We start from the raw sequence: 23904 nt of genomic DNA on the forward strand, positions 1-23904 counted from the left end.
ATAAACAAATTCTGAAGAATGCCAGTGTAGGCAGTTTACTGAACTCGGTAGTAACTACTCAAAACCATTACGGAGATTCAGAGGTATTCAGTATACTACATTATACAGAAAACACGGTAATGGTTACTGAGTGGTCCAAACCATCTGATGGATAAGGAAAGCATTCTGGCTCTAATGGGAAGATTATGCAGACCTGTGTATTCTTACTTTACTCACTTCTAAAGCTTCTGACCTACACTTCACTCACTACTATTCTTCTGGTCCTGAGACAGCTGATAAATACAGTATGGTGTTATCATGCAAGTTTTTTTTTTTTTAACTCTTCTGGTCTGCTCCAAGGACTTTAGTAACTTACCGCCCGGGCCGAGTCACCGAAGTCTATCTTCAATCTCCCCATGGCCCTAATGATAGCGATGATTGACTGGATGGTGTTACTGTAGACCACGGCTTTGTACTGCTTACATTCCTCTTCTGAATAACCAGCTTCGTGGATAATTCTAAGGAGACAAAAGGCAAAAAAGAATACTTACTTCCTCTGAGGGAACGGTACCCTTAAACAACATCAAAAAAAAAAAAAAATCTAATGTTTTAAATCTACTTACTTCATTTGCTTCACAATTGTACTTTTTCCAGATTCACCAGCACCTAAAAAATGTGAAATAAAATAATTAAGGGATTTCTAATCTTATCACTTATGTATATCCAACTCCCAAACACACACATTCTCTCTCACAGTTGAATTTTTTAAAACATTTTTTTAAATTGGAGTATAGTTCATTTATATTGCTGTACAGCAAAGTAAATCAATTATACACACACATATATGAAAAATATATTTTCCCATATAGGGTCACTACAGAGTATTGAGTATAGTTTCCTGTGCTATATAGTAGATCCTTATCAGTTATCTATTATATATATAGTAGTGTGTAGTAGTGTGTGTATGTGTGTATGTATATACATATATATATATATATATATATCAACCCAGTCTACTCCCTTTTACCCTGGTAACAATTTTTTTTTAACATCTGTGACTAAATTTTATTTTATATCAAAATGATCTTTATTGGTTTCCAAAATACTGAAAATTTCTTAAAAATAAGTCCCAAATATTTATTACATCATGATACTTAAAATTCAACTGAAAAAAAAATGCTTTCATCGTTGTTTTTATGTATTCCCTTAAAGCACTTCAAAAGAATTCCTTCTTCTATGACTTACACTGAAGCAGTATAAATTAATTTTATTCAAGATATTGCCCCTCATTGGAAGACATTTAACTGTTTGGCCAATTATCACAAACCTTTGCTTCTTGTGAAACAGATAGCCAGCAGTACCAAGAAAATTACTTTTAAATATTATGTTAAAATAACAATGTCTCATGCATTATATATAGTCGACCACTGTTATTAAACAACCGACACAGAGCCAACACACTTTGCCAGCAGTGAGGATGCAAAGGTATGCAGACAGAAATATCTCCGCCCATGTTTTTCTATATTCCCTATCACCCGAGTCATAAACCCAGTCTCAAAACTATCCCTAAAAGAAAAAAAAAAAAACTCTCCCTGACCCTCTATACTCATGCATGATCTCCTCACCATTTGAGTCTCTAGAATTATGCCATCACAACATGAAAATATTAATCACAAAATGGCCGTTTGTAAAATTAAGAGCCCTCTAGATACTGAGAACATCTGAGCATAGCACACAGAACAAGGAAGATGTGACAGCTTCATGCTGTCTTCAGCCAGAGCTACACATCATGGAGCTATCACTCCTGTTAGAGAGATGGGGCTCAGGATTTTCATTATCTGGGCCTCATATTCCCATTTTCCCAGGGCCATTCCTACAGTGCTTTATGCTCCAGTATCTCTGAACTTACAGTTCCCAGAACGCCTACTGCTGATGACGCCACAAGTCTTCAAACATACTGTTTCTCCTGCCGAGTGTAATTTGCTCTGTTCCTCGTGCCACACCAGTGATGCTGTATCAACCATAAACCTACCTCCTTCATCAGCCTTTCCAGACCCACTCCCACTGTGATCCCTGCTGCCTGTCCCTTTGCACATTTTCCACTTGAAAGCTCAGCAGCTAACCTGTGCTAGACACACCGTCAACCAGAAACGTACCTGAATTTATTTAAGCTATCTGTGATAGATCTGGTAGATGGCAAACTTCTGGGCCTCATTCCCTTGCCCTTCCCCCTCAGCCACACGCATGCAACCAGATCATCAGAGCATCTGAGAATAAGTCACAGTTAAATGGCCTATTTGGAAATCTGGGGGAAAAAAACTGCTTACATTTTACTTGTGATTTGATATTCAAGAAATTTCTCCAAGATAGCTGCATATTAAATAGAAAAGCAGGCGCTGAATAAACAATGAAGGCATTATTCGTTTACAGACAGCCTTTGAATCTTACAGGGCATCTGCCAATACAAACAACTCCAAGATAAACAACCCATTATTTATTAATCAGCAACAGTATACTTGGCTCTATGAAAAGCACAATTGTAGGCATCATGGCTCACACATTTCTCTAATTCAGGAGAGGTCTGCCCAAGTCACACGCTCTCAACAGTTTCCAGCAGAGCTATCTCCAAGGGACCTCTGCGCTTCCAGGGCCCTGCACGTTGACTCAGCAGCAGGCGTGCTGTGGTGACACCCCCATTCTGTTAGTGAAACAACTCAGAGGCTCAGAGAAAGGCTTACATGACACAAGTTCATGACGTCTGAGAACCACACAAGGTAAAAAAATCCGAAACAGTCAAGAATAATATGAAACAGTAAAGAACAGAAAAGTTACTAGCTAAACTATGTGTATACAGATGAAAATTTTAAAATCTTAATGAGAAAAAAGCAAGTTTTCCTAATATTAGACATTATTTTTACATTCAAATTCACTTCCCATGTCACCAATTACTGTATGAGCAATAGAGCATCTAGTCAATGGTTTCCAGCTCAAAGAAATCCTGAAACACGTTTAACATTTAAGAGTGAGGGGTGGCAGTGTTATTGGTTGAATGTTTAACTGATTTTTTTTGCTAGATACAAGGTACCCTCTGTGGAATAGATATCCCAGAGGCAGAAACACTAGGGGGCGGGGGATCTTTCAAAATTTAAAGATTTATGTAATTAGTTTTCAATTCTTAGTTCCACACAGACTCTTAATAGGAAAATTAGAAATGCTGCCTTGTTATGGTTCCAAAATTCTAAACACTGCTATTCTTTCCATACAGTGTACAGGAGACTAGTTCTCCACAAATCTCAGCACAGTCTTGTTGGAGAGACTGACAGGAAGCAATTGTTTATACATTTAAAACAAAAACAAAATCAAAAACAAACCTCAGAGGTCATGGAGGCAGGAGAAAGGAGAAAAGGGTAAATTTTCCTAGCAAGACTCAGCTAGGCAGCTATCACTTTTCAATTCAATCCATAGGTGAGACTAAGAGAGAGAACCCTTCTTTCAAGAAGAAACAAGGACTATGTAACACCTCTTGTCAGGAGAGACCCTAGTGTGTGACCCCTGCAGTCACAAAGCTGAGCCAGTCAAGGTGACTGGGTGGCCTCTAAAGTAACTCTCGACAAGCTGGTCAGTGTGAAATGAGAGACTTTAGGGTAGTGGGCAAGAACGTGTGCAACGTGGCCGTAGGAACCATGAGGCCACTGAGAGGGATCCCCCAGGGCTCTCTTCAAAGAGGAAGTGGCAGATGGAAAATTGCAAGTCTGTGAGCAAACACTGCGCCCAGCAGTTGCGTGAAGTGGAGCTCGGCATCTGATAACACAGCAAACAGATGATGGAGAGTAAGGGCACACCGCCACACTGACACGGACAGGGACACACCGCGGGCACGACCACATGTGCAGGCTGCTCACTAACAGCACATCAAGGGCTGACAAGGAGAGGGAGGAGGAGCGGAAAGACTAAATCATATAAAGGTCTAAGTAAAGTCACCCTTGGCTAGATTCTACATCCATGAATAGAATGACATAAGTTACAGTTATAAAAATGATAAGCAAATAGTGCCTACTCCCGATGTTTGTTGAGGGGCTGTCTACGGAAATTTGGAATTTTAACTGTAGTGAAGTGTAAAAGAAAAAAGACCTCTAACCTCAGAAAACACAAACTTGTCTTTTTCCCAATATTCTTTGACCAGGACTTCCCGGGTGGCTGAGTGGTAAAGAATTGCCTGCCCATGAGAAGATGCAGGTTCTGTCCCTGGTTGGGAATATCGCCTGGAGAAGGAAATGGCAAGCCACTCCATAGTCTTGCTTGAGCATTCCTTGGCATTGCCTTTCTTTGGGATTGGGATGAAAACTGACCTTTTCCAGTCCTGTGGCCACTGCTGAGTTTTCCAGATTTGCTGGCATATTGAGTGCAGCACTTTCATAGCATCATCTTTTAGGATTTGAAATAGCTCAACTGGAATTCCATCACCTCCACTAGCTTTGTTCGTAGTGATGCTTCCTAAGGTCCGCTTGACTTGACATTCCAGGATGTCTGGCTCTAGGTGAGTGATCACACCATCATGATTATCTGGGTAATGAAGATCTTTTTTGAATAGTTCTTTTGTGTATTCTTGCCACCTTTTAATATCTTCTGCTTCTGTTAGGTCCATACCATTTCTGTCCTTTATTGTGCCCATCTGTGCATGAAATGTTCCCCTGGTATCTCTAATTTTCTTGACAAGATCTCTAGTCTTTCCCATTCTGTTGTTTTCCTCTGTTTCTTTGCATTGATCACTGAGGAAGGCTCTCTTATCTCTCCTTGCTATTCTTTGGAACTCTGCATTCAAATCGGTATATCTTTCCTTTTCTCCTTTGCTTTTCGCTTCTTTTCTTTTCACAGCTATTTGTAAGGCCTCCTCAGACAACCATTTTGCCTTTTTGCTTTTCTTTTTCTTGGGGATGGTCTTAATTCCTGCCTCCTGTACGATGTCATAAACCTCCATCCATATTTCTTCAGGCACTCTGTCTAACAGATCTAATCCCTTGAATCTATTTCTCACTTCCACTGTATAATTGTAAGGGATTTGATTTAGGTCATACCTGGTTGGGCTAGTGGTTTTCCCTACTTTCTTCAATTTAAGTCTGAATTTGGCAACAAGGAGTTCATGATCTGAGCCACAGTCAGCTCCTGGTCTTGTTTTTGCTGACTGTATAGAACTTCTTCATCTGTGGCGTCCAGGAATATAATGAATCTGATTTCAGTATTGACCATCTGGTGATGTCCATGTGTAGTCTTGTCTTGTGCTGTTGAAAGAGGGTGTTTGCTATGACCAGTGCGTTCTCTTGGCAAAACTCTATTAGCCTTTGCCCTGCTTCATTCTGTACTCCAAGGCCAAAGTTGCCTGTTACTCCAGGTTATTTCTTGACTTCCTACCTTTGCATTCCACTCCCCTATAATGAAAAGGACATATTTTTGAGGTATTAGTTGTAGAAGTTCTTGTAGGTCTTCATAGAACCATTCAACTTCAGCTTCTTCAGCATTACTGGTCAGGGCATAGACTTGGATTACGGTGATATTGAATGGTTTGCCTTGGAAACAAACAGAAACCATTCTGTCGTTTTTGAGATTGCATACAAGTACTGCATTTTGGACTCTTTTGTTGACTGTAATAAAACCAAATTTACAAGTGCATTTAAAGTCACTTCTGTGTAATCACAAAGCTACTGTAAGATTAATAAGACAAGGTCCTTATTTTTAATACAGAAGCAAATAAAGAGGATGCAAGGGCAAATGTGACAAATCTAGACAGTGTATTAAAAAGCAGACATCACTTTGCCAACAAAGGTCCACACAGTTAAAGCTATGGTTTTTCCAGTAGTCAGGTACGGATTTGAGAGTTGGACCATAAGAAGACTGAGTGCCAAAGAATTGATGCTTTTGAACTGTGGTGTTGGAGAAGACTCTTGAGAGTCCCTTGGACTGCAAGGAGATCAAGCCAGTCAATCCTAAAGGAAATCAACCTAGGATAGTCACTGGAAGGACTGATGTGGAAGCTGAAGCTCCAATACTTTGGCTACCTGATGCGAAGAGCTGACTCATGGGAAAAGGCCCTGATGCCAGGAAAGATTGAAGGAGAAGGGCGTGACAATGGATGAGATAGGTGGATGGCATCATTGAGTCAATGGGCATGAGTTTGTGCAAACTCTGGGAGATCATGAAGGACAAGGAAGCCTGCCATGCTGCGGTCCATAGGGTTGCAAAGAGTTGGACACGATTAGCAACTGAACAACAGCAAAGGGCAAATATAAATTAAAGAGGCTTAAATTATCCCTGATGGAAGTAAAGGAAAATTTCTCTCCCTTCCTCTTAGGATATTTACTTTAGAATAGTTTTTAATGTAAGCAAAACTTTCCCCTCTCTTTGAAATGTATGTACAGTTGACCCTCGAACAACCTGGGTTTGAACTGAATGTGTTCACTTACACATGGATTTTTTTTTTTTTTTTTTTCAGTAAATTCACATAGTACTACACACAGACTCTCAGGTTGGTTGAATCTGTGGCAGGTCCTGGAACCAATCACCTGCAGATACCCAAGAACAACTGTATTCCCTTTGGAAAACTAAATAGGCCATTTTTGTCAGCTTTATGATGGAGAATGTCTTTCTCAAGGACCTGAGAATCATCTCTTTGAAAGGTAAACATCAGGGACATAGTACCCCTAACTACGCATTTCTGCAGGTGGGCAGAAGTCTAACTTGGTTGAGTATCTTGCTCCAAGTTGCAAAACTACCTCATCACAAGATAAGCTTGTTTCTCTTCTGGACAAGGCCAATTAGCTAAATGATGATTATTTCAATTACCCAGTAAATTTATGATGGACTGTGTGTGACATAAGGTGTTATAAAGCCTGTCATTTAAACTAGTTGTTTATCTTGAAAACATGTATGTAATAGGTTGTATCCGCTTGGCTACGTAAGTGGGTGAGATACCTTTCTGTCTCTGCAGTCTCTTAATGGACTGCCTGCGATGCAATCCATTCAATTAAAAAAAAAAGTTTTCTTTCTCCACTACTGTTGTGAAGATGATTTCTGGGTTGAGAGAAGACTTTATTTTTGAGAAGACTTTATTTTTAATTATAAGTCCCCAACATAGGTAATAATCTAGAAACCTTTCTTATTTAGCTGTAAGCTGGACTTACATTTATATGAATACATACATTTTATGAGATTTCTCTGACATTCTGGGATATAAAAATAGTGACTGCAAACACCAGAATCTATAGATTCCCCCCAAATCATCCCTTCTCTAAATATTAATTCCCCATAAAATCACTCCCCAAGCCATTCATGTCTCAAATGGGGATCACACTGTAACACTGAGCAAGAATGATTACACATGCAAGGCTATCCTAGAAAGGGAGGACAAAAGAAAGGAGAATTGTGGGCAACACAGGAAACTTTTTCCTGGCAGCCTAGTCAAAGAGACCACAAAAGTAGCTAACTGAACTGAGGAATCAATGTTTCTAAGAGTCAGTTCTGCAGAATTCAAGGTGACAGTGAGGAAGGATAAAGGACTGGTGCTACAAGCATTCTCCTGAGAGTTTACAAGTTTTCTGCAAGAATTAATTCAGTGTTTTGTTTTTGTGTAACGAGAATATTTTAAGAAATCCTCAGTCATTTGAATGCCTCTATATGACTGAATTTCAGGATCTGTATTTGAGTTTATGTTTACAGGTCCTAAGATACTCAAGAAAGTGCCAAACATTGTACCTTGCTTGAGAAGGTGTCTAAGCATGACTGTATCCAGTTTGGCTGTCAATCACTAGACCCCATTATCCAAAGAAAGGACCATGTGTTTCCAGCAGGCTAATCACAGTTGTGTCTGAGAGTTAAACTCCCTATTTTTTTTTTTTTTTGAAACATTGTCATAATGTCCTGTTTTCATCTCATTCACTCCATTGGTATCACTGGGCTTTCACCCCACCACTCTGCTGAGGTCACCTGTGACCTGCATTGGCACTAATACGATGGCAGGCCTTGCCTTCTCCAGATCATTAGGTCATGAGTTGACTACCCCTGGAAATGCTCACTTTTCCTGGGTTTCACAGTGCCATTTTTCTTTAGTCCTCTTCCTACCTCTCTGACTGCTTCTTTGTGGTCTCCACTGTAAACTCCTCTTCCTCTCCCTTTCCTTATCAAATACATAAACTCCCTATTTTTATAGATCTTTTACAAACCATCAAAAAAAATTTAGAAATATATGTAAATATATTCATATACGATATACATAAAATATACTAAAAGCTTAACAAAAAAAATCAGTTTGGATGCAGTGATTTTCTTTCCCCCCCTCCAAGGAAGGAATGAGATCTAGGTGCTGGAGATCTTCCCTGGCCTTTTATGTGAAAGTTAAAGAAAGAAATCACAGCAAAGGATAATGTGAAATCTGGTCCATAGAAGTCATTTTCCATGATCACATCATGGAAGACACTATGAAAGGATGGGGCCAGAACAGAGGGAAGCAGCACTAAGAGACAGCTAGGATGAGAAAAGCCTGAAGCACCCCTGAGCCTTTAGTCACATTTAGGAAATCACATTACAAATGACCATAGGAAGGGGGGCACGGCTGAGAGTTACAGGGGGCGGAAGCACAAACCAGGACTGACCTGGGAGAAGGAGAAAAGACATCACTCTAGTCAGAACTGAAGACAATTTCAACTCAATTTCCGAGCTATGAGTCAGTTATGAGTTTGTGTTCTGTCACAAGGACCTGAAAAGAGTTTTGGACTAACCCTGTGTCAAACAGTATTACTTTAATTATCTTTAGCTAATGAGGGGAAAACAAAGGAGATTAATGATGCATTTGCAGCAAGTAAAGGTCAAATGATAATTACTAGATCCTTTACAAAAGAAAAGTTACAGAAGTTTAGACAGAGAACAGATGTGGGAAAATTAGTCATCATATAGCCCACTGTAGAAGAGGTATGCCTTAATCCAAGAGTCATGTTGTAAGTGCAGTTTACTGTGACTAATGTGTCACTATTTGTCTAAATTCATATTTACCTTTTAAATTTTCATATACATTTTATAAAACTGTTTGATTTTATAGTTCATAGAAGACCTGTAAAGCATGAGAACTTTGTTCCCAATGACAGTTACACACATTTGTGAAAATGATTTGGTACCACACAGGAGGGAAAGGTTTCCTTTATTAGGAAGCCATACATCGCATTTTCTAAAACTCAAGTCTAATTGCTCTCAGGTTTTTGCTTAGCTGTTTACTAGTAAGGACCACTGAGTAATATAATACACAAACTCGCAACTCTTCCTACGTTGCCGTAGAACTCTCCATGGGTCTCTCTCACATTCCTGAACGTACGTGAGCAGAGGCAGTGACTGCCTTTGTCCTCAATCATCTTTTCAAGGATGTTTATGTAGAGAACAGTCTTTGAAGTCAGAGATAAGGCTCTCCTCTGGAACCGAGAGCAGGTCTCTTTGCTGTCCAGAATAATAAAGATAACATATCCTCTGGAACAAATTCCCAGGCAGTGCACATTATGAAAAAAGTACTGAGGATCCCTAACTTCAGGGCTCCTCTACTGCAACATAACTCAGAGGTTGTGTAGCCATGGCTCTCTTCTTGTTGCCTTAGGGAATCAGGGCTTGGTAAATTGCCCTAATGGCAACTGCAATTGCTGTAATATACTTATTTTTGTCTCTGAACCAAGACTCTCACGTCTTCTACTAGTAACCACGAAACTGAGGTGGGGATTTTCTGGTGGTCCAGTGGTTAGGGCTGCCAAGAGCCTGTGTTCCATCCTAGGTGGGGGAACTAAGATCCTACAAGCATCAGGGCTTGGCCAAAAAAAAAAGAAAACAAAACAAAACTGGGGTAAGCTAACTCATTATATCAGAGTGTTAGTAGGGCAAAGTCTCAGGTACTGAATCATTCTGGACATGGTCTGCTGCTTAACTTTTAGTTAATTCCCAAATTTCTGACAACTAAGGCCACTTCCAGCCATTATCTTTACACCTGTACTATTTACCTTTTTTTCTTTCCTTTCCTCAAATGGCAGCTCAATCAGCTTTGTCCAATAAAGAGCCAGAACAGTGGTTCTAAAACTACAATCTAAAGACCAGCAGTATCAGCAACACTTAGGAAATATGCATTCTCTGCTTACAATAGCCAAGACATGGAAGCAACCTAAATGTCCATTTACAGAGGAATGTCATGTGGCAGCCTGGGTGGGAGGGGAGTTTAGGGGAGAATGGATACTTCTGTATGTATAGCTGAGTCCCTTTGCTGTCCACCTGAAACTATCACAACATTTTTAATCAGCTATGCTGCAATGTAAAATAAAAAGTTAAAAAAAAGAAAGAAGTGTGCATTCTCAGGTCCCACCCTGAACTTAGCAACTCAAACTCTGGGAGTGGGGCCCAGGAATCCACGTTTTAACAACCCCTCCAAGTGATTCTAATACAAGCTAGGGATTGAGAACCAGTTAGGTAGAAAGGTCACCTCTTTTTTCTTGTGATCCAAGTAATTATAGTGATTAAGTTGCTGATGAGTTTTAAAAAGCTCATTATTTTTATGAAATATTTCTATTTTCCTCCTCCTCCTATAAGTGAAACAAGTAATATTCTTTTACTTTTCTGCAAATTCTAGATTCTCATATCTATGTCTGCATTTAATGTGATACAATATATTACTTTGGTTGAGTGAAGAAAACCCATTTTCACATAATAATGTAGTTAGAAAATGAAAGAGCATTTTAATAGCATTTGCAGATAACTGTGGATAGTTTTCATTGATTCTACAGCAAAATTTGAAAAGAGTAGCTTAAAGTTTGATTATAATGCATTTCTTTGGACTTTTTATACTTTGGTAGCTTAAAATCCATTGGTTTATCTTGTACTTGGAATGGATCTTTTATCCATGTCTGATGTGGAAATTAGTTCACTAACTTACAGAGAACTGAATGTCGACATATCTTCAATATTTAAAAAAAAAGCATTTATGTTTACGTTGCCTTTACTGTAATATTACACATAACGTCACCAGAAAAAGCTTTAGGTGAAATGGTATCAAGCTCCCAGCGGTAGGGACAAGGTTATAAAATTTCAATTTACTTATTTATTTTTGTTTGAAAGTTCACATTTTATTATTGCCAACAAATACTGTTTGCTGTTTTCCTAGAAGTGACAACTGACTAACTGCCAAATCCCAAGTTGGATTAACCATAATTTTTCTGTCTTTCAAGTGAAAATGGGATGGTATTCCAGGAAAACAGTATCTAGTTCAATTCACAACTCAAGCAATCACACAACTGCTCTTTCTCAAGACAAGTGCAACAGCAATCTGGAAGTACTTCCCATTTGGTCACACAGAATATTAAAGAGTTATTTACTCAATGGTCAACATTTAATAAAAATAATGTTTATGACTTCAATATTTTTTAATCACAAGTGCATAGCAGTGAAGAATACAATGACCATTGGTACAACCCAGTGCTACTGACGTGATTCAGCAGTTTGACCGATTATTACTTTGGTACCATCAGAGCAAATGACACAATAGGAAATGCAAACAGTATCTTAGTATTATGAAAATGGTCTCAGGGGACTCCAGAGTCCACTGACCCCTCCTAAAACCACAGATTTAATGTCTTTCTCACCCGCTGGACTGTGAGCTATGAGGGAAGAGACCACTTGGTTTTTGTCACCATGACATCCCTAATAGCAGGAACACATTTATTCACTGGCTGGATGGCAGAAACGGAGGAAGTAGAGAGAAGGGAAGAGGAATACACAACATGAAGAAAGTGTAAGAAAATGTAACTGAATATTTATATGAACCATGGAAAGGGAGAACAGAATTCTGTTGGAAGACCAAATCAAGAAATGAGTGGAAGGCTGCGACTGACCATGAAAAACAGGTTCATAAAGAAAAAAAAAAGCAGGTTCTCTTCTTCTATTACAATGATCAGTGGCTGAGAGCATGGCAGCTAGAGACTATCTTGCTCATCCTTACTTGCTGCTGGGTATAGCCATATCCCCACATTTCTCATCAAATCACTATGTGTCTAAAAGGAAAATGCAGGCTTGGACTCTATCGTTCCTATTCCTGTTTCCAGAAAATAGGTGTCCCTGTGGTCTTGTTCCAACTGGGTGAATTAAGACAATGTCCAAGGACAGTAGGGCAATAAGAAGGCAGGAATGTGGGTTCCTGAATTGTCATGCGAGGCAGAGCACCCCAGCACTACTTAACCTTAGATCCATTATATGAGAGAACTAAATACCTATCTTCTTTAGGCCTTGGTCAGGTTAGGTTTCTCTGATTCTGAGACAGCCTTTTATGCTAATTTTTAAAAGCTGTCTAGGTGTAAATATACAAGCAAATATATATCTATACATATATATATTTTAATATATAGATATATAAAGAAAACAAACTAAAAAGTCCCCAAACCTGTAAATGTTTAAAAAAATTACCATAAATTAAGTCAAAAGGCAAACTATAGAATAGGGAAAACTATCAGTAATTAAAGAATATCAAAATGTAGATTTCTTTTTTCCCCCCAGATGCACAGCAAACTGATTCAGTTACACAAACACACACACAAAATTTTTTTAATTGAACTTTTTTTTTTGACCACATCATGTGGCATACTGGATCTTAGATCCCTGATCAAGGATTGAACCTACACCCCCTGCATTGAGAGCTTGGAGTGTTAATCAATGGACCACAAGGGAAATCCCAACATGTATTCTTTTTCAGATTCTTTTCCATTATAGGTTATTACAGATATTGAATATAGTTCCCTATGCTATACAATAAGTAAGGCCTTGTTGTTTATCTGTTACCTATATAGTAGTTTGTATATGTTAACCCCAAACTACTAATTTAGCTCCTTCTCTCCTTCTCCCCACACTATTCCCCCTTTGGTTATTTTCTGGTAACCATAAGTTTGTTTTCTATGTCTGAGTCTATTACTACTTTTCTAATAAGTTCATATATATTCTTTTAGATTTCACATATAAGTGATATCATATGATATCTGTATTCCTCTGACTTACTTCACCTAACATGATATTCTCTGGGACCATCCATGTTGCTGCAAATGGCATCATTTCATTCTTTTTTATGACTGAGTAATAACACCATACCTTTTATTCATCTATCAATGGACATTTATGTTGGTTTCATTTCTTGGCTATTACACATAGTGTTCCTATGAACATCGGGGTGCATGTATCCTGTTGAATTCTGTTTCCCATAGTGGTTATACCAATTTACATTCCTACCAACAGTGTAGGAGGGTTCCTTTTTCTCTTTCTCCACATCCTCTCAAGCCTTTACTGTTTGTAGACTGCTGCCCATCATGACTAGTGTGTAGCTTGTCCAGCACAACTTACTGAGAAGATTCTCTGTCCTCAACTTATTGATAAATTCTTGCCTAATTTATTGAAGATTAATTGATCATAAATGCATGGGTTTATTTCTGGGCTTTCTATCCTATTCCACTGATCTATATATCTGTTTTTGTGCCAGTACCACACTGCTTTAATTACTGTAACTTTGTAGTACAATCTGATACCAAAAAAACAGGACCTGTATACCTGCTGCCTACAAGCAACCCACTTTAGATCTAGAGACACATGCAAACTGAAATCAGGGGTGGAAAAAGGTATTCCACACACATGAAAATCAAAATAAAGAGTAGAAATATTTACTATCAGACAAAACAGACTTTAAAATAAAAGACTGTCAAAAGAGACAAAGAAAGTTATGGTACATATACACTATGGAATATTACTCAGCTATTAAAAAGAATGCATTTGAATCAGTTCTAATGAGGTGGATGAAACTGGAGCCTATTATACAGAGTGAAGTAAGTAAGAAAGAAAAAACACCAATACAGTATATTAATGCATATATATGGAATTTAGAAAGATGGTAATGATGACCCTGTATGCAAGACAGCAAAAGAGACACAGATATAAAGAACAGACTTTTGGACCTGTGGGAGAAAGTGAGGGTGGGATGATTTGACAGAATAGCATTGAAACATGTATATTACCATATGTGAAATAAATCACCAATCCAAGTTCAGTGCATGAAACAGGGCACTCGGTGCACTGGAAGAACCCAGAGGGATGGGATGGGGAGGGAGGTGGCAGGGGGGTTCGGGATGGGGGACACATGTACACCTGTGGCTGATTCATGTCAATGTATGGCAAAACCACCACAATATTGTAAAGCAATTAGCCTCCAATTAAAATAAATTAATTAATTTAAAAAAAAGAGACAAAGACACTAATAATCAAAGAATCAACCAAAAAGTAGATATAACAATTGTGTGTTTGTGTGTGTATCTCCAATCCAACAAAGGAGAAACCTCAATATATAAGGTGAATGTTAACAGACATAAAGTGAGAAATTAACAGTAACACAGTAAGAGTAGGGGACTTCAACACCCTCTGCTTACATCAATGGACAGATCGCCCAGATAGAAAATCAATAAGGAAAAACACATACCTTAAATGACAAATTACATCTGATGGACTTAATTGATATTTATAGAGCATCTCATCTAACACGAGCAGAATCCACATTCCTTTCACGTGCATATGGAACATTCTGCAGGACAGACCATATGCTGAGCCACAAAGCAAACCTTGGTAAATACTGGGTTGGCCAAAAAGTTCATCTGGGAAACATTTTACAGAAAAACCTGAACAAACTTTTTGGCCAACCCAATGGCATGCTGTGGTTCATGGCGTCGCAAAGAGTTGGACACGACTGAGCGACTGAACTGAACTGAATGAATATAAAAATACTGGAATCACATAATACTATGAGGCTAAAAACCAACTACAAGGAAAAAAAAACTGCAAAAGTACAAACATATGGATATTAAACAATATGTTACTAAACAAGCAATGAAGCACTGAAAAACTCAAAGAGAAAATCAAAAAATACCTACAGACAAATAAAAATGAAATCACAATAATCCAAAACCTACAGGATGTAGGAAAAGCAGTTCTAAGAAGAAATTTACACCATACAAGCTTACCCTCAGGGAACAAGAAAAATCTCAAATAAGCAACCTAACCTTACACCTAAAGCTACCAAGGAAAGAACTACAAACAAAAATCCAAAGTTAACAGGAGAGAAATCATAAACATCAGAGCAAAAATTAATGAAATAGAGACTACAAAAACAGTAGAAAACGTCAATCAAGCTAACAGTTGGTTCTTTGAAAAAATTAACAAAATCAATAAACCTGTAGCTAGAATCATCAAGAAAAAAGAGAGAGGGTCTGAATGAAATAAGAAATGAAAAAGGAAAAGTTACAAATGGCACACAAAAGTACGAGACTACTTCCCTGTAGCTCATACAGTAAAGAATCTGCCTGCAATGCAGGAGACCTGGGTTCAACCCCTGGGTCGGGAACATCTTCTGGAGAAGGGGATGGAAACCCACTTCAGTATTCTTGCCTGGAGAATCCCATGGACAGAGGAGCCTGGTGAGCTATAATCTGTGGGGTTGCAAGAGTTGGACACGACTGAGTGATCAATACCACCATGTGGGCAATTACATGCTAATAAAATGGACTATCCAGAAGAAATGGACAAATTCTTAGAAAGGTTCAATTTCTCTGAAATTGAAAACTGAACCAGGAAGAAACAGAAAATATGAACAGGACAATTACCATAACTGAAATTGAATCAGTAATTTTAAAACTCCTAATAAACAAAAATCCAGGACCAGATGGCTTAACAGGTGAATTCTACCAAATATTTAGTGAAGAGTTAACAGCTACCCTTCTGAAACTATTCAAAAAACTGCAGATGAAGGAGCGTTTCTGAACTCATTCTATGAGGCCACTATCACCTTGACAGCAAAACCAGACAAAGACATCAGAGAAAAAGAAACTGTATATTTTAAAAATTCATAATAGATTAACATTAAATGACAAGAAAAAAACCAATTTCTAAATAGCAAAGGACACAAACACAACTTACAGAGAAAAAACAAACATATATAGTAGTTTTAAACTCTAGATATACATATATTCATACCAAACAAAGAAGGAAAAGGCAACCCACTTCAGTATTCTTGCCTGGGAAATTTCATTGATAGAGGAGCCTGAGGGGGGCTATAGTCCATGGGGTTGCAAAGAATCAGACACAACTGAGAGTGCACACCAATAAAAAGTACCTTGAAAGAAATATACCAAAAAGTGTTTGTATCTGAATAATGCAATTTTATGCCTCAAATATCTGTATAATTTCAAATTTTTACACTGTAAGACTGAATCAAAATGATGCAACTTATTTAGAAAACTTTGGTCATATCTCTATGATTAAAGCTGAATAACATCATCTTCTTTAATCTCCTTTGCTTCAACCCACGTTCCAATCTCATCTCTCATGCACATAAATCTCACATTCTAATCACAGCAAATCACTTTTACTTCCAAAAGTTTCATGATCATGCCTGCTCCACTCCTCCTCCAGACTTTCTCCCAAGTGGAGCCCCTTATTAACATCGGCAATAAAAAGGACCACACCATATTTAGGCAGGGAGCAACTGGGGTTGAACTTTTCCAACCAAAACACAGCTAATTCCTAGGGAGTGTGAAAACTGAGCAGAGATACGCCAGGCCTGCTCCATGGCCCAATATGGCAGGCGAGAAAACCACCAAGACTACGGCTCTACAAAGACTCAGGAGAGAGAGTCTGAGGGCTGCACTAAGAGGCATCTAGAGCAGGCAGGCTCTAGCCAGGCTGAGTTATAGCACCAGAGACTTCAATTATGATGCCAGGAGCACCAAGGTGAAAACTATCACCTCCATGACCAGGGGAAGCAAAGCACAGCGTATTAAATCTAAGGGACCAGAACCCTGTCCCCACTTCAGTGAGTCTAAGGAAGTCACTCTTCCCTCCCATCCCACTCACTGCCCCCCTACCAATTAGGGAGAACAGCAGGAAGGAACAATGGCAAAGGATGAAACATTTTTATCTGAACACTGCATAAATGATTGTTCAAATAATCACACTGGACTAAAGCTTAAGCAACACTGAACATTTTATTATTTTCTCTACTAATCAGCAGGAAGTAAGTTGATTTTAGATTAAAATAAAATACTGTGAATTTTGTTACTCAATTCATAGGCAATAATCTTTAAGCATATTTTTTAAAAGACATGGATATTATACTTTCCCCTATCAAACATCCAAAATTTTATACAGTTATCTTCGCAGCCTGTTCAGAGGAATCATAAACCTGACTAGGATGACATATCTCACATCTGATGTGAGCTGACTCCATCCTTTCACCACTTCAAACACTTCCCTTCAGTACATAATCCAATGCACATACTACCTTTTCTACTATCATCACTCAGTTCAGTTCAGTTCAGTCGCTCAGTCGTGTTCGACTCTGCGACCCCATGAATCACAGCACGCCAGGCCTCCCTGTCCATCACCAACTCCTGGAGTCTACCCAAACCCATGTCCATCGAGTCGGTGATGCCATCCAACCATCTCATCCTCTGTCATCCCGTTCTCCTCCTGCCCTCAATCTCAGATTAAATCAATTCTGTGGGGGCACCAAGCTTTTGGCATGTACACATGTACCTTAAAGTTTTAATGAGGATTCTGGTTCAGGCAATGGAAGTGGTTTAAATAAGAGAGAAAGAATTCCATCGCTCTTTCACTCAGCAGTCCATAGGTGAGTCATCCAGCGCCAGCACTGAGGGGCTCAAGCACCTTCTACCTTATTGCTCTGCCATCTTCATGACAAGGCTTCCTACTCAGGTACAGGGATCTGTTCAGGATCTCACTGGTACACGAACTTGCAGTCGTTGGGGGTGACGGCAAGTAGAGGAAGTGGAGGGAATGTGCTTTCCCTTTAAGGGGACAACCCCGAAGTTGTGGCTTGTTTCCCTTCATATCCCCATGAGCAGAACTTATCTTCCTAGTTTCACGCCAGTAACGCTGGGAAATACAGTCACTATCTGTGTGGCAATGTGTCCTATCAAGGGACAGTGGCTAATGGAGAATAACCAGAAATCTTTGCTTATCCCATAGACCTATTCTTTTCTTTCCTGTGCTGTTTCACATTTGAATTAAAAAAAAAAAATTAATGAAACATTATGCCAGTCAATATATTAATATACAAAATAAAAGGGTTTGTGTTTTGTTTTTTATCTGCTTTGGTTTCCTCCTTAAAACTAAGTTGGGTGCCTTGGAAAAACGCAATAAAGCAAGCTGCTAAAAATGGCCACTGAATTAGATCAATGTGGGAAACTCTTCAACAGAGAGGAGAAAAAAAAAATCTAAGAGGATTTTTCACTCAGATTCCTTTGCAAGTATCTTTAGTTGGAAAAAAAAAAAAGAAAGAAACTGGAAATAAGGGGTTCATTTTAACTATGCAAAAAAGACAACTGTGAACTATATAATCAGTGAATCATACTCCCACAAAAAAGGGATCAAAATTGTACATCAAAAGATTGCTAAACAGAACTATACTTATGTTTTCAACTAAAATAGAATATTCAAGTTATATTTACAAAAGTATATATATATATATATATATATGTATATATATATATATATATTTAGAATTTACCCCTAAGACCGATAAATTCTGATTCTATCAGTACAGAGAACTTCTACAAAGGAAAACTTCCCCTGCGTGTCAACAAATTCAGAACTTAATTACCTTTATCGTCCAATTTTTATAATCCTCCCACAACCATTTTTCTAAAATGTTTAAATGAGTATCAGTTCTTTAACACAAACTTCTGGGCATTACATTCCAAGGATGCTAGAATTTGGACCCACAGGTATTCCAGCCTCACCTCTTTCATATACCTCTAATCATTCTCTAGCCATGGAAGTCTTCAAAATAATCTATCTAATCTACCCAGCCAGAATTCCAGCATCTGTGTGTCAAGGATCACATTACACAACCAAGACAAAGTTGAATAAATCACAGGTCCTGACTCTATAAAAGTTGTATCTAGAATCAAAGGAGACAGTCCAGAAAATGAACAATTTCAACATACTTTCCTTCATTCAAAAAGTATGAAGTACTTGCTGTATGGCAGGTACAACTCTGGGTGTTGAGAACAGAATGATTGGGAATAAGAGTTGTGTGTCCTCATCACATGAGGGGGAAGAACATGTGGCAGGAAACACTTTAGATCGTGTGGGGAGGAAGGGCTACTTAGAGGGGTGATTAATAAATACATGCAGATGGTTTACTTAAAATATAACTGCTACTAATGGATCTTAACAAGCTAATGTACTTAGTAAGTCAGTGGAAGAACTAAATTAATGAGAGGAAGAAAATGATAGTAGAAGTTACAGAAAGTTACTATAAAACAAAACATGTATAAGTATATAATTCCTAAGAACTACAATCCTAATACACTTTTCACTGGTCCAATAATGTCTAAAATATCCTTTCTAGACACAGTTCTAGGAAGAACACAGATAAAACAGAATTAAGTCCAGAGAGGAGGTATAGAGGACTACAAACTACTGCATTTGAGGAAAGGCTGAGGGAGGGAGGAATGTTTAGAAAAAAAGACTAGGAGAAAACAGGATGTATGATAAACAGCTTAAGACCCTACATGGGAAGAGGAGTTACACTGTGTGACACTCAAGAAGGCAGAATTAGGACCAATAACTGAAATTACACAGAAGCAAACCTCAGCAAAAGGAATAAGCTATTAACAAACTGATGCCAGAATCTATAAAAACACATTATCTGTCAATAAGATTGTTCTTCTCCTCAGTTCTTTATGCTATGGTTTAGTCACTAAGTTGTGTCTGACTCTTACAACCCCATGGACTGTAGACCTCCAGGCTCCCCTCTTCATGAGATTTTCCAGGCAAGAATACTGGAGTGGGTTGCCATTTCCTTCTCCAAGGGATCTTCCTGACCCAGAGATCCAACCTGCACCTCCTGCACTGCAGGCAGATTCTTTATCGACTGAGCTATGAGGGAGTTCGTTTTAGCAGGAGTCATATGTATTGTTTTGTTAGACGTCATTTTACATCATTAAGATACGTTAAAAAGAAATGAGGCAACTCCCCAATTTTCCATGGTTAACAATACTGTACACTTAACATTTTGTTAAGACAGCAGATCTCATTTTTGGTATTCTTACCACAGTAAAAGGGGTGGTGGAAAGAATGGGGCAATACAGAACTCTAGACAACACTACTAGAAATCATTAAAACTACTTGTACTATCTTGGTTTATATAGTTAAACTGTAGGTTTCATACCAATAATAATAAAAAAAAACCACTATGCTGAATTCATACATTCTGGCCATAGCCGGTTTCTGCACAGGGTCAAAATCCTATAGGGATCAATAAAACACAAGCTTTTGCTTTTTCTCATCAGCTCTCTTCACCAAACAAAAGTGAATCTAGAACTGATCAATGATGAAACAGCTTCAACAATTCCTGCACTCCATGCAAACTGAAACACAGAGACTTAAATTTATAAGTAATAAACAAAAATTTTTCAGTATATTCTAATAATTTTATAAGGAAATGAGGAAAAAAAATCTTAATTAAAAATAAGGGTACATAATGCATCAAATCCCTCATGATTGATGGGGACATGATAAAATAGGTTGGCAAGTATCAGTGAACTAACCAGAAAAGACTTGTGGAGGCAGAGACCTCACATCACGAGTTACTTAAAAATTTAGTCTGGTGATCTGTAAGAGAAGGAATTATTAGTACTAAGTCCTAATAGTACTAAGTCCTATTAGTACTAAGTCCTACATACATCTTACTGTAAGATGTACATGTGCTGATTTCAGTATGTTAAATGTGAAAAACGTGTGAAGTGAAAGTAGCTCAGTCATGTCCAACTCGTTGCGACCCCATGAACTATACAGTCCATGGAATTCTCCAGACCAGAATACTGGAGTGGGTAGCCTTTCCCTTCTCCAGGGGATCTCCCCAACCCAGGGATCGAACCCAGGTCTCCCGCATTGCAGGCATATTCTTTACCAGCTGAGCCACAAGGGAAGCCCAAGAATACTGGAGTGGGTAGCCTCTCCCTTCTCCAGCAATCTCCTAAAATATGTGTATTGTATAATTAATAAAATACATGTCTTGATTTATTCTCTCTAATGGAGTAAATGCGAGATTAGAGTTTCCATTGGGGATTTAGTATATTTATATTTTAAAAGTTAAATAGGAGTTAATAAACATGAAAAGATACTCAACATCAGTAGTCATCTGGGAAATACAAATCAAAACCATAACACAATACTACTTCACATATACCAGGATGGCTAGAATCAAAAGGTCAGAGAGTAACAAGTGTTGCTAAGTGTGTGAATAAACTGGAATCCTCAGAAGTTCAAAAAGTTAAATGGAAGTTACCATTTGATTCAATATTTCCACTCCTAAGTACCTAACCAAGAGAAATGAAACATGTCCATGCACAAAGTTGTCATCAGTGGTCAAAGCAGCATTATTCATAACAGCCCCCAAATGGAAACAACCCAAATATCCATCAACTACTGGAGAGATCAACAAAATGTGGCATATCAATACAATGGAATATTATTTGGCCATTTAAGCAATGAAGTACTGATAGATGCTACAAACATCATGTGAAGTGAAGGAGGTCAACAAAAAGACCACACAGTGTATGATTCTATTTATATTAAATGCCCAGAAATGTCAAATCTATAGACACAGAAGTAGATTAGTGGTTGTTTAAGGCCAGGAATGGGGGCGTGAGGTTTAGAGGAAATAGGAGGTAACTGGTCAATGTTACAGGGTTTTTTCCGGAGGTTATGAAAATGTTCTAAAATTCATTACAGTAATGGCTGCACTACAATGTGAATATACTAAAAAACATTGAATTGTACCCTTTAAGGGCAAATCGTATGGTTGGGAAATTATATCTCAATAAAGATGTTTTAAAAGTTAGTGAAAATTTGATAGACTATAATTTAAAAAGTTTTAAGAATATTTTAGTAGTAACTTATGGCTACTCAGGGGAAAGCGAGGAAGGAGGTAAATTGGAAGACTGTGATTGACATACACACTACTATAAAACAGATAACTAATAAGGACCGACTGTATAGCACAGGGAACTCAACTCAGCACTCTGTAACGGTCTATATGGGAAAGAATCTAAAAAAGAGTGAGTGTATGTGTATGTATAACTGACTGACTGTGCTGGTTACTGCATAGCAGTAACTAGCAACACTGTAAATAAACTACAGTCCAATAAAAAAAATTTTTAAATAGATTATTTAAAAAGTAGATTACAAACATTCCATTTACCTCCTTCCTATGAAACTGTCTTGAACCTCGACTAATGCTTGTTTCTATGCTCATAGACAACCAAACCTTTTCTAAATGGAACCTTTGTTATACCTCCTTTTCTGTCATGTAGACTTTCTGACAACACAATCTGCTGAAAGATTAGTGATTTTACCTAAAGGAGAAGTCCAAAGATTTCATACCTAGCAGACTAGTGGTGTTTGTTAGAGAGAATGATATATTTCTACTACTTTAGTCTGAATGCAGAACTAGCAAAATATTCCCTGAGGAAGAAATTTTAACCTGTAGGTCTCCAGATTTGCAAAAGTTAAAAGCTTTTAGGACATTCAAACAGTCATTTTAGAACTTCATTAAGGAGAGTTCTTCAGAGAGCTCCTACAGGGGCAAGGGGATGGAAAAAGCCACCCCTAGTGCCAGATGTAGGGCAGGCTGTGGAATCGTCCTGAAATTACCATTGCTAAGTCATGATTCTTGCTCCTTCTTTTAAATCCAGGAATACTTAAAAAGAGGAAAATCATAATTTTAAAAATTCTGACAGACAACAAAATAGTCAAAACTGTAAGAATCAGGAAAAGAACTACAGAAAAAGGGTAATGAGAAAACTACTATTTAAAATACTTAAACTAGATAAGATGAAACCAATAAACTAATACAAAGTAAGCAACAATAAAGAAACAAAAAATAAAGCACAAGAACTGGCAACAGAGGAAATATACAAGCCCTATAAACATAAAAACACAGCCAACCTCACTGATCACTAAAAAGAAAAGTAATGAAATATTTTTAGCTAAATCAATATGGTGTAAGAAATGGTGCGCAAGTGAGGACACTCTCATACTATCCCTGAAAGTAGAATGGTTACCACCTTTTGGAGGGCAACAGATAATACATTTCAAAAGCCTTAATAAATACCCTAGTCCAAACCATACAATCTTTTTTTAGAGATCCGTCCTAAACATATTTATACATTTTTTAACAATATGAAGAGTATAGTCAACCTAAGCGTCCAGTAATAGGAAGCTGATTTAACAAATTATTATAGACATACAAAAGTATTTTTATGAAAGCATTAAAATGTGATAACTTTATATGAGTCAACATATAAAAATGTTCAGGATATGTTATGTGGGAAAAAACAGGCTATAAGAGTGTATGTATAAATATGTGTGTTGAAATATACACATACACAATCAGTATCTAGAAGAATATACATGAAATTGTTATTAACCCTTGAGGCTAGGATTATGAAATGAAATGCTTTTTCATTTTCTAATTTGTATATTTTTATAAATTATTTTCTAATAATCAAATACCACTTTATAATAAAAATGGAAAAATAGCATTCAAACCAAATAAGTAATGTATCAAGCCGGCAAGTGCAAAAAGAGATTAAGGCATATCAGGGTTAAAAAAAATAAACATTGAAAAAGATGACAAAGCTAAATAATTTCAAAAACCGAAGAAGCAAAACATGCTCATATTTAAGAATAAAAATAACTGTATAACATAAATTGGAAAATAAGCAGATTGTTTTAAAAAATGCAAAAAAGTTTTATGTGAAAGAAGATTAAGATTGTATAATGGTAAGACAGCTAAGACTATAAACA

At 37.7% G+C, this 23904-nt stretch overlaps 1 protein-coding gene across 4 annotated transcripts in view; it reads right to left on the reverse strand.

The window, feature by feature from the left end:
* Window positions 1-23904, reverse strand: part of GNAI1 (G protein subunit alpha i1) — a 727470-nt gene that overhangs the window by 35187 nt on the left and 668379 nt on the right. For all 4 annotated transcript variants that reach the window (XR_014067210.1, XR_014067209.1, XM_081535819.1 and 1 more), the window contains 2 exons: window positions 603-645; window positions 356-497 (listed from right to left, as the gene is read on the reverse strand). Coding sequence is in view for 2 of the 4 variants with exons in the window: in XM_081535819.1 (XP_081391945.1) it covers window positions 356-497; window positions 603-645 (185 nt within the window). In the remaining 2 variants the exon portion in view is untranslated. The remainder of the gene's footprint in view (window positions 1-355; window positions 498-602; window positions 646-23904) is intronic.

This window comes from Giraffa tippelskirchi, chromosome 10, assembly GCF_054371585.1.
Source record: "Giraffa tippelskirchi isolate mGirTip1 chromosome 10, T2T-mGirTip1v1.2.pri, whole genome shotgun sequence".
Lineage (NCBI taxonomy): Eukaryota > Metazoa > Chordata > Mammalia > Artiodactyla > Giraffidae > Giraffa > Giraffa tippelskirchi.